At 39.1% G+C, this 12,627-nt stretch overlaps 1 protein-coding gene across 2 annotated transcripts in view; it reads right to left on the bottom strand.

Annotated features, from left to right (window-relative positions):
• The window catches only part of LOC139140274 (short transient receptor potential channel 4-like), a 31,474-nt gene that overhangs the window by 9,228 nt on the left and 9,619 nt on the right, over positions 1 to 12,627 (bottom strand). For both annotated transcript variants that reach the window (XM_070709416.1, XM_070709417.1), the window contains 7 exons: positions 9,989 to 10,096; positions 9,548 to 9,727; positions 8,561 to 8,791; positions 3,843 to 4,030; positions 2,669 to 2,868; positions 1,695 to 1,834; positions 561 to 1,291 (listed from right to left, as the gene is read on the bottom strand). In XM_070709416.1, the coding sequence (XP_070565517.1) occupies positions 561 to 1,291; positions 1,695 to 1,834; positions 2,669 to 2,868; positions 3,843 to 4,030; positions 8,561 to 8,791; positions 9,548 to 9,727; positions 9,989 to 10,096 (1,778 nt within the window). The remainder of the gene's footprint in view (positions 1 to 560; positions 1,292 to 1,694; positions 1,835 to 2,668; positions 2,869 to 3,842; positions 4,031 to 8,560; positions 8,792 to 9,547; positions 9,728 to 9,988; positions 10,097 to 12,627) is intronic.

Genomic DNA, 12,627 nt, shown 5'->3' with positions numbered 1-12,627 from the left:
CTTGGCCCCGTAGATTGCTATTGGATGAAAGCGGCGTCCGCAATGTTGAAAGGGGGATGAACGAATTTGATGCTACAGTCTGACAAACGTTGGACCCGTCCCGTATTGTCGACCAGAGCATTACATGCATTGAAACAGTCAATCTTGCAGAATATTTGGCAACACAGGAGTGGTGAGAATGGCAACGATGGCAAACCAAAGGGGGACTGTAAATATAGAAGCCTGCACGGAAAGAGAGAGAGAGAGAGAGAGAGAGAGAGAGAGAGAGAGAGAGAGCAGACAGACAGACAGACAGACAGACAGACAGACAGACAGACAGACAGACAGACAGACAGACAGACAGACAGGGAGCAGAAAGAGAAGGAGAGACAAAGAGATCGAGCATACAGTCATAGTTGGAGATGGACAGAAAGAAAAATACAGAAAAGAGAGATGAGCACGGAGACAGAAATATGAATGTAAAATCAGTGAAGGAGCAGACAGAAGGAGGAGGAAGCTTCACAGATCAAATTTAGATGGTCAACTAAAAAGTCATCGATAGACAATAATCATATATTTACTCTGCGAAGAATCTTTTCCCATAACAATCTTTATACGTCTCATGGTCAACTTGAATGCACTCAAGCATCCTGTCCGGAGCGTATCCCCAATACACTTGAGTCAAACCCAATGCGAAGGCAACCCACACCAAACCAAAGATGAACATGAACTTCATAATGTCCGTCAACATTTTAGCGACAGAGATCTGAAGAGGTCCCACGTATTCGTTGATAACCACCACTCTCAGGATACGGATGACACTGATTACGTTGGCGATAGCAATGATCAAATCAGCAAGCAGTGTCGGGTCGTGCTGCTTCCAGTCTTTGCGTTGCATGGTGAAGGCGTGCTCGTCTAAAAACGCTGGAAATTCGAAGTCGCTAGTGAAGTAATCATAATCAAACGGCCTTTCTTCATCGCTGAGATCGAAAACGGCCTGGTTGAGCCGATTCAATTGCAGGGATATGTTTGCAATTGCCTCTTGGTAGATCGTTGAGGTCTTGATCTTATCAGCGACATCTGCAGTGACGGCTTCCAGTATTCGTTTTAGCTGTTCATCCATGTTGAGATGAATTGTTGTGTTTGTAAGGGATGTCAAGTTGGGAGGCGTTGCACCGAGCGCGGGGAACAAAGAGTACACCGTCGCGTCAGTCATATTCCACAACGTGGCTTCATTTGATGACATTGGATAGATATCACTGTCTTCATTAGAATAATCTAAATTTTCAAAGGTTGTGCTCTCTCTCTCTACCTAAACAAAAAAACAATGGAAAATTCACAGGTAGCATTTTTTCATCATTATTTACTGCGTAATGACTGGTTGGTACCTTGCACTGTAAGTGAGCCTTTGCCTGGGACGATGGAGTAAATAAATAAATAATTAACAAATAAACACAAAAAATCATTTATACGGATGTTAGAAATGGGGCGGGGAACTAAACAGAGAAATTATAGGTTCGAATTATAGGTCCTTATTTTTGGCTGACAAGTTTTCCCATGCGAAATACATCAAATTATCTGGTAGAAAATATCATATATGACTTTTAGGTGCTGTACAAAGCACAAGAGGATTTTTTTCATCAAAGGAGGGATTTTTTATCATCAAAGGAGGTGGATTGGAGTTTTACATCAAACCGTTAAGAATTCCTACTCACTATAATTATGGAAGCAGTCCTAAGGCCTAGCCAAACCCAGTACAATCCAATCTGCATTAGATCAAGTATATTCCAGGCATTTGCTAAGTAATCAGAGAGGCCAGAATTCCTCATTTCACAGATCTCTCGCCATGTCATTCCTTACAGAAAAAGAAAATGAAACCCGCAGAGATTACTTTCCAGTTTGTGTGATATTCCAAATGGTACGTGAACGCAACGTACACACTCCAACAATCCATCCATGCATCCATCCATCTATCCATGCATACACATATACACACACATATATACACACATGCCTGCCTGCCTGCCTACCTACTTATCTACTGACCTATCTACCTATCCACCTACCCACTCACCTACTTATCTACCTACCTACCTACCTACCTACCTACAGACACACACACACAAACACACACACATACACATACATACATACATACATACATACATACATACATACATACATACATACATACATACATACATACATACATACATACATACATACATACAGCATGTTGGCAAAATTGATATCAAGTGATGAAACATTTATCGAGCATATTGTGTATGAACCACACAAATACAAAAGGTAAAGGGCCAGTAGCTTTATCTTTTGATGATTTGTTCACTGTTTTATTTGCATATCTAGTACAGTTTATTTTTTTATTCCTTAAAGCATCTTGAGACATACAGTATTAAGCTTATCAACTCAGCGTGTGCATATGTAGACTGTATTGTTGTTAACAATGAGTTCTGGTCCGGACTTGAATCCAAAGCTAAACAATAACAGTGCACTTTACACAAATACTCACTGAGTTGACAAGTTGAACAGTATATACATAATGCTATGGAGAGTCGAACAACATTTTGATGTTGCCACACACAAAACAAGATTATCGGAAAAAAATAATCATGAAAAGTAAAAGCTACTGGCCTTTTAAAATAAGAGGCTTGTGAAAGTGAAGACATACCAATGATCCAAAGGGCTATGAGGATTTCCACCTTTGTCGGAAGAGACCCTCGTTCTTGACTGAGTCTTTGTTGGAATTCAAGTTCAACTATTTTAGACTCGTGGTCGATAAAATATGTGTTGTTCAGATGTGTTGTCGTCAAGAATAGAAAAACCAAGAAACAAATATATGACGCTGTATGCATCAAAAACTTGATGTATCTGCAATGAAGTCACATATTCATCATATAAATGATGACATCACACGATATATACTTTAAATGATGATGTCAAAATTAGCTCTTCGTTGGCAATTTCTCAGCAATTTCATGTTTAACACACTCCACATTCGAACAAGCGTGTCCACTTTTATACAAGAGAAAGGTTTACATGAATGTACAACAAAGTGTTTGGGCGGCAGGTGTGAAAATGCCATCACATAATTTGTGTTTAATGTCGAGATTTTCATCTATTTTTCGCTTTACCGTGTTGAAAGACAATTGTTAAATACTGGGCTTCGTTGATTTCAGGCTTGCATCAACTCTGTCGGAAAATGAACGATGTAGGTACGTTCGTGTCATGTGACTAAGAGACAAGGATTTTGTCTGTGAACGTAACATTTGCCACTTTTGTATGATTTAAGATATAGGGGCAAAATGGTCATAACTTAGTATTAGTGCAGTGGAGGATATAATGTATCTTAAACCCTCAATATAACCACTACCCCGACCTAAACTCGTTGGTGGAAAAAATGTACAACAATTTTGGTAAAATGCCAAGGGCTTAACTGCCCTACACCGCTGAAAATCTGGTGTATTCAGATAGGCCGCATCCGTAAAGGCAAGGAACAGCCAGGGTTTAAGTGCATTCTTGGCATGGGTATATGATAAACCTTAGGTCGCATCAGCATTCGTGTCATTTGTACTGCGTCAAACACTCGATTCGTCTCGTGTCTGACGCAACATCTATGAATCTTACGAGCGAAATACTAAGTTATGACCATTTTGCCCCTACATCTTAGATCACAAAAAAATGGCAAATTTTACGTTCACAGAAAAAAATCCTTGTCCATCAGTCACATTCGTGTCATTTGTGCTGCGTCAGACAATCGACTTCGTCTCGTGTCTGACGTGCACTCATAGTGATGCGACGCAAAAACAGGCTTTATTGGGTCATTGCCTCTCAGTATCACTCACGGTATTCGCATAAATCTCCCAAATTTTCCATACGGACAGATGAGGTACAGCAGACCTAGTACGGGAAATGCCAGCATGATCAGAGTGGAGATGATGAGGTTCCACGTCAAACTTGAATCTCGCCAATTCTCCAAACCACGATACCAGAGTTCACTCAGATGCTGTTGACAATGTGGATGAACGACGAACTGTGGAGTACAATGAATAACTTGGTTTGTAGACGCCATTGTATATAGTTGTGAATGGCCATTGGCCCATGAGTAACAACTTGAAATAATGTCTCACTTATGTACACTCCACCTCGAGATGTCAACATCCATGTATCTTACGAGCGACTTCGAGGACTGTCTCACCGTCGATTTTTCGATCCAGCGAGAGGACGTAGGGATACAGAAACAGAGAAGGGGCTCAAAGTCCTCAAAGATAACACCGTTTATTTCTTATCCAGAGATCATGCATACTGCCAGGTGTTATCCCTTCTCCAGTGCCAAGTACTTGTGTTTGTAAAGACACCTACTATATACAATCTGTACAGTGGTTCTTTACATAGTTGAAATGCGAATTGTCTTTAGTGTCCCTTAATAGTAATGACGTATTTGTTGCCAAAGCTCATAACAATGGCCAACACAATACACACCAGAACAATTATTTACTTGTTAGATTGTTCATAGTCCTTATCATTATCGTATATCGTTCGTAATTCTTAACCTGATCATTGACCTCAGTACAGAATTCATGGCAAAGTGAATGACATCTGTAACACTTCATTCAGATTTAACGATGAAAGTATGGTTACATTTGCATATTTAAAGTTTTAGAACCACATTTATCGTGTTCGGCTAAAACATTGTCTATGAAACTGCTTGTGTCTCGTAGCTTTCAAATCTTATAAATAGGGGGGGGCTAGTAAAATGAGAACGCTGCGTCATTGACGCTATATTTCAAACATGGAAAAATAATCGCAATCATACCAATTCCATAATCCAATGACAGTAGGTTAGAATTCGTAAGACAATAGTTGTAAACATAGACACAAACAGCACAGAACAGACAGTAAATAGACGGTACAAAAACAAATTCATATTCATGAAAGAAAGATATATGGACCTCTGGCCAGAAGACCAAGAAGTGATGTCAGGTGTTTCAAAAATAGTAAGCGCATCCTGCCCCACATGTGCCACCCGCCATATATCAATCTATAAGTCAGATAGGTAGTGGTCACTAACTAAGGCCCAATGTCACCGATGCCATCAGTGATCATTTGTCGAAGAGAGATATTGTATTTATCTACCAGCTTGCGATACCTGCCAAAAGAGCGTTTGAATGTAGAGACAAGTCTTGCTCTGGTGTAACCTTGATTTAACAGTTTGTAAAAGAGATGGCAATGTCTCTCTACAAAATCACCATATGAACTGCATGCTCTAGCATATCGAATTAGCTTGGAAATATATACCCCATAAACTGGTGAGAGTGGAATATTACTTATGAGGTGTGGAAAATTTATGATACTAAAGTTGAAATCATCTCTCTTGTCATATAGCCTAGTAGAAAGGTGACCATTAGAGTCAAATTCAAGTTAAATGTCCAGATATGAAGCAGAAAAGGCCGTTTCTGTAGTTTCTTTAATCGCCAATTCTGGAGTACATGCATAACCCCGGATTTCGGCCAAACACTTGTCTCCGTGTCGTTCCTTTGCGTTAATTCTAACTTAGACATGTACGCCGATGACCAGACTCTTCTTTCATCTGGTCCTTCGATTTCCCAAGTTAACAATTCACTTCAAAATGATGCAATCTCTGTTAACGCTTGGGTAAAAAGTAACGGTATGGTTATAAATGCGAGCAAAACCAAAGTTATGTTAACTGGGTCTCGCCTGTAACTGCATAATGCAGACTCGAATGATGATAAAATTAACATTGTTATAAATGATAATTGTATTGCTAATGTTACCTTTCAGAAGATTCTTGGTGTAACCCTTGATAATTTGGTCTCTAGGGATAAGCACATTGACAACTTATGTGCCACTTTGAGTCAAAGAATTGGTTTACTTAGACGTCTACAAAAATTTATTCCTTCCCATCTTCGAATGATCTTGTACTATGGTTCAATCCAATCTGCAATTGACTTCTGTTGCGTTGTTGGGGAAATGCAACCATGAAAAATATCGACAGGGTTTATAAAATGCAGAAAAGGGCTCTAAGAGTCCTTCTTAATGCCGATGTTGACATTTCGAGTAATTACTTTTTGAAAACCGCCGATGTTCTCTCTGTAAAACAACGTATTTTTTGTTTTACTTGTATCTTAGTCTTTGAATATTTCGTGAATGCTATTCCAACGTATATTGCTGACATGTTTGTTCCATTAATGAATGTCCTTACTTATCCTACACGTGCATCTTCTACGCGCAAACTGCAAATTCCACAGTTTCGAATCGAGTCTGGTCAGAGATCTTTTGTTATGCGTGCTTCCAGGGTTTGGAATTCACTGCCAGAGAATCTTCGATGTAACCCGAGTCTTGCGAGTTTTAAAACTGAACTGAAGCATTTTATTAAAGATAATATTGACAAATAGCTGTTTTGAATCTAACTTTTATCAGTTCTTTTTTGATCTGTACAGCTCTTTTATGAATTTTGTAGGACCCTATGGAAGATTACGGCCCTATTGGGAAACTTTCACTCGGTTGGTATCTGTAAATGGGTTATCCTTTAATGTGAACAAATAAAAAAAATAAATTTCACTCATAGCAAATGACACCAATTCTGTTTGAATGGGGCACAAAAAATTTCATAAACCAGAATTCTGAAATCATATAATTTATGCTTGTAAACACCGTAATGCTGACAGTCATAGTGCAAGTATGAGAAATTACAGCAGCCGTTGACCATCATAGGGTACCAAAACGCAGACAATGGGCTGGGGAAAAAAACATTCACGCAAATTAATCAATGGAACCGCCCCTGTCAGCGATAGTTGGTTATGTATTGAATTTGACCATCATAGGGTACCAAAACGCAGACAATGGGCTGGGAAAAAAAGACATTCACGCAAATTAATCAATGGAACCGCCCCTGTCAGCGATAGTTGGTTATGTATTGAATTTTTAGTCCCCACGGACACGGTCCGGGGGGACTTATAGGTTTGGTCATGTCCGTGCGTGCGTGCGTCCGTGCGTGCGTCTGTTCACACAGATATCTCAGAGATGCCTGGAGCGATTTCATTCAAACTTGGTACAAGGTATACTTCATATGTCATACATATGCACGTCGATTTGTTTTGTGATACAATCCAATATGGCTGCCAGGCGGCCATTTTATTACGATTTTTCATGTACAGAGCCATAACTCAGGCATGTCTCATTCAAACTTGGTACAAGGACATTGACCTATGTCATACATATGCACGTCGATTTGTTTTTGTGATACAATCCAGTACGGCCGCAAGGCGGCAATTTTATTACGATTTTTTCATGTACAGAGCCATAACTCAGGAATGTATCAACCAATTTTATTCAAAGTTGGTACAAGGACATTGACCAATGACATAGATATGCACGTCAATTTGTTTTGTGATACGATCCAATAGGGCTGCCGTGAGGCCATTTTGTTACAATTTTTTATGTACTGAGCCATAACTCAGGCATATCTCAACCGATTTTATTCAAACTTGGTACAAGGACATTGACCTATGTCATACATATGCACGTCGATTTGTTTTTGTGATACAATCCAATATGGCTGCCTTACGGCCATTTTGTTATGATATTTTCATGTACAGAGCCATAACTCAGGCATATCTCAACCGACTTTATTCAAACTTGGTACAAGGACATTGACTTATGTCATACAGATGGTCAATGATTTGTTTTGTGATATGATCCAATATGGCTTTCGTGAGGACATTTCGTTACATTGTTTCATGTCCGGAACCATAACTTGGACATGTACCAAGCGAATTTATTCAAAGTTGGTACAAGGACATTGACCTATGTCATGCATATGCACATTGATTTGTTTTGTGATACGATCCAACATGGCTGCCGTGTGGCCATTTTTTACGAATTTTTCATGTCCTGAACCATAACTCAGACATGTATCAAGCGAATTTATTCAAAAGTATTTTTATCACAGACTAATGAAGAGGACTCTATCCTCTCTGATGACCTGTAATCAAAGTACCCAATAACAAGTGGGGACTGTGTCATCAACGATGACTTGTTTTTTCATAGTTTGCCCGAAGACTCCAATGTTACGCATATTTTAGTGAAATTTGCTCTACACCTAAGCACTTTAATGACCATGTTCTTATCTATTAAATGCTCATCGATGCTCAAGGATACACAAATGAAGATACATAGCTAGCCTTTTAACAGGAAACAAAATGTTCATGCTTTGCCCCATAGACTACCATATATGGTAAAATGACACTTACTTTGCAGGATGGTTATGCATTTTTGGACCACTTTATATTTAAGCGCCATCATGCGAAATACGCCAGCATTCCCCTTATAATTTACGTCCAGCCTCCCCCTGTTAATTTACGCCCAATCTCTTAGGCGGAAATAAGTGTGAACCCTTCATTTTTCTATCTCCTGTGGCAGAAATGCTAATCTTGTTTGGAGTACCAAATCTGCTGGCTGGGTGTTCATGTGTTTTTGTCAAGGTAATGCACAAATTTAGACAAGTGTCACCCAGCAAATCCTTCGATAATTCTCATCTTACCTTCTTATGCTGTCTTTGAACGGCATACAAGACTTTCATCGGTCGACTTTCCTTACCAACGCCTTTTTTACTCATCTGGGAGTCGTGACTGAGTACAGTTTTCAGCTCGGCGGAATCCCGTGTCTGGCCGAGCAAATCAGCGGAGAACTGCTCACATTTTGCAGCGAGCTCTAGGTACTCTTCGCGAAATTCGTACTCTTTGGAACTCTCTCTGCGCAATTCTTGACATAGCTGTGAAGACACGAAGTCATGTTTGCGTGTTCTCTCATGTATGTGTAAGAACCTATAAGCACATTGGATTTTAAGTTATTAGATGACCCGAAAAGTGTAGGTACGGTCGGTATATTTTTTTCGAAATATGTAATGTTTACCATGGAAAGGCATATCAATATCACATATAACGGGGAACAAATTAGTATCGAAAATATTTGAAAGAAGACATATATTAACATTACCAATCTGTAGACTTTCCCTATAGTCACTCATAAGTTAGTAAAACACCATCAAACGGAATGGCATGAAAACAAATTGCTTTCCATGGATATAATAAGGAAAAGAAACATACAAGTGCTTTTGCAGAATGTTCTTGCAATGACCAATTCTCCCAATAATGGAGGTGTGCATTCTTAGTGAAGCTTTTCAAAGTGAACATAAACCACATGGATTATGTCAACTTGTCAAAGAGGGCTTAGCGTAAACTCGGTATTATTCATTTTTGCGGTCCGGAGCTTCCCTGCAAGAGGAATGATCGCCGGCTATTGAACCTTTTGAATCACTGATGTTTCTATATGTGGTCAAATGCATTTCCTGTAGGTAAACAGTGAAGTATTGGAAGATTTGTGCCCCAGAAAAGAAGACATATCTGTGTACAGGGTAGACTTAATATTTTTAATTTCTTGACATAACGTAAGGTAAGATATTCTAGTCAACCGTGGCGATATGAAACGGATGCCCGATTGCATTTGGCGTTCTGTAACTGTTCCCTACCTCGAATGCTCTTTGGAAGGGGTCTGGTTTGGTCTCTGTCTCTGTTTCGATGACGCACATGTACGCTTCACTGGCCAGTGCCTTGTATACGTTCAGTTTACCAATGGAACGTTGAATGGTGTGGTTCTCAGTCTGATAGCTGGATACGGCAATTGGAGTAGCTCCATTCTTTATTAGCAACTTCAAAGAAAGCAATGTCACGTTGAAATGTCAATATGGCATGCTTTAGCATTATCAGCCTGTAAGTCGATATTTTGTCCAGACATGGAGGTAAGTAGACGGGATACAGTACTGAGGTGGAGGCTACGAAAGGAATGTCAGTACGCTCATAGAGGGTGCTCGCCCACCTGGTATTCTATTACTACCGCATGGCGCATCGTTTATTCATACAAATACACAGAGACAGTCCAAACTAACCTCAGATGTTACAAAATAAAATACCTTGATGATTTCGTGGTTATTGTGGTGTGCAGCCAATATCAGGGGAGTTGTGTCTGGGTGGAATTCTTCGCTTGAACTTCCAGCGTGAACATCGATCAAATCTTGACCCTGCATGATTTTGGTAAATAGAAATATACTTTCAATTTCAACCGGGTTTCACCTCACCAAAGCATTATTATGCATGATTATCTAAACGCGTAAACGCAATGGCGTAATCATTCTATGCATAATAATATTATCAGAGTGAGACTTCGATTTACACCGTGTTCCAAAAGGAATGCATCAAAAGCCTGATGTCGTTGCAAAAAACACACTCACGAACTTCCGGCATGACTAAATCTAAGTTTGACTAATTTGCCTTTTAAAGGGACATTTTAAAGGGACAGTTTTTCAGTATTCTACTTCTGTATATTAATTATCGTGTCTGACCCTAATCCGACTGTCATGCTGAAATTTCGTGTATTCTCTTTGTCAACACAGCTTGTGTGTGTGTAGTGATCATTGTTTATTGTTTAAAAATGAATTCTAGTCCGGACTTGAATACAGTTTTCAACAATAACAATGTAGATTATACTCATATATCCTAAATACTTGGCATTAAATTACAGTTTAAAGATTCAATGCAGAAAGTGTAGGGAAACCACAAAACAAAAGTTCTGAAAAAATTGCCAAAAGATACAGCTTATGGAGCTTTAAATCCGATCAAATGCAGTGCATTCAGCTTTGACATATGGCCTTATTACAGAAGCATTAATATATTCTTTTAAATCAAACCTTAAGACGCACCTTTTTCAATTAGCCTTTAGTTAATTTTATGTCCCTTTCTGGTGATTTAAGGTTACCACGTGAGTTGTTGTGCAATGTGTTGTTTTTGTTGAATTTTAAATTTTTATTGCTTGTATATTTTTTCTTTTAGTTGTGAACTTTTCTTACTTTACTTGCACATTTTACATTTTTAAAATAGTAATGTAATTTTATAGCGTCTTTGATCACTTTTTATCACAGTGGATATAGACGCTTTATAAATAAATTATTATTATTATTGTACTTGGGCCTCAGCCCAAGTACATTTGTTTTCATTCCGTGGGAAAAAACTCTGTAAGGTATAACCATTTCTGGCTGAGACCAGGGAGGGCAAAATGTCTTGGCTTCATCTTTCTTGGCATAATAAATGGCGTAATGATGTTAACTGAATGGAAGTGCTGCTCTCAGCCAGTCTTGAATAAGTGAGATGTGAATATTAATGCTTCTCTATCTGAGTTTTTGCCACAAAATCTTCTGAATATAATCAAAATATGCATCGAAATGCAACAATTAATGCACCCTCCGTTTCCTGGGCGATGGCACGACCCTTGCTACACCCACTGGACGGGCCAAAGTGGGAGGGGTAATTTCAGTTTGGTCGAACAAGAGGGCTCGAGACCAGAATTTAACATTCAAACTTGAAACATGTTAAATCGCTGACAAGATGTGGACTAGTGTTAATCAAAGTAAAAGTGTGAGAAGGAAAGGTTTTATATCCCGGACACAATGAAAAACATTACGACTGGAAACTGTACCCCCACTTGAGAATAGTAATGCCCACAGCGATGGAGAACACTTATCCTTGAGCTGAGAAAACCAGACCATCATTTTGAAATAGAGCTGCAGATTCGTGAAGCTCGTTCAAAATAGCTAGGTACACCCCATAAAGGGGTGGTTTCGAGTTTTGAGGGCAAATTTCGCCTCCTTCATATAGAAATCGTACGTTTGTTTTTCCAGGAGAACACACCATTTTACACAAAATTTGCATGTAAAGGGGTCGCCAGTAAGCACGTGGTCAAATCTGGCATGAGAAACAATATGAAATGTTGGGTAAAGCCAGTCAAAAATAAACTGATTTGAACTTTTGTGTTTTGTAATTTATACCACTGCAGTAACATTACCTTTTTGACAACATCACACAATGTAATACGTTTTGAAACTGAATACTCCGACGTATTCTGTGTCTCCTTTGCTAAAAAATACAGTATGCCGATTACCATGTAAGGAGATGATGACGTCAAGACAGATTTGTAGTGCGTTTGGTCCTGGATGGTGCACGAAGTTTTGTCAAGGTAGCTTGTGTATTTATTTCCTAAATGGGAGAGATTAGGGTCGATCTAAACGAAGGCCGAAGAATGTTATGATACTCTAAGCGAGCTGAACTCTAACGCAAATGGTTGGATAATTTGGAGGATGTCTAGAATGATCTCGTCTCATTAAGATTATTTGGCGGTCAGTATTGAATTTCAACTGCGTCACAAGTTTGCGAAATGAGTATTCCGTCGAACGGTCAACGAACGATATTTTAGAAATCTGGAGACATGGCACATCGCATTTTTATTTTAGTATTTTATATTTTACAAAAGATTTAAGAAGCAATGATTTTGTCGAAAATTCTGAAAAAAATATAGGAAGATTTGATCGCGAACACATTTTCACTTGGGGTCAACTAGCCCTGCGTACGATGTTGTGTGTTCCGCTACAGCTAATCGCCCCGCTCACCAAAGCCCTGCAAAGACCCGTACGTAGGGTCGGTGACTTCAAATCCATTTTGGGACTTGACGTAAAAAGCCAAATTACTGCCGAAATTCAGCGTTCTTGGGCCCAAGTCGTAT

The sequence above is a fragment of the Ptychodera flava genome, chromosome 9, assembly GCF_041260155.1.
Source record: "Ptychodera flava strain L36383 chromosome 9, AS_Pfla_20210202, whole genome shotgun sequence".
Lineage (NCBI taxonomy): Eukaryota > Metazoa > Hemichordata > Enteropneusta > Ptychoderidae > Ptychodera > Ptychodera flava.
This window is presented reverse-complemented; position numbering and strand designations above follow the sequence as displayed.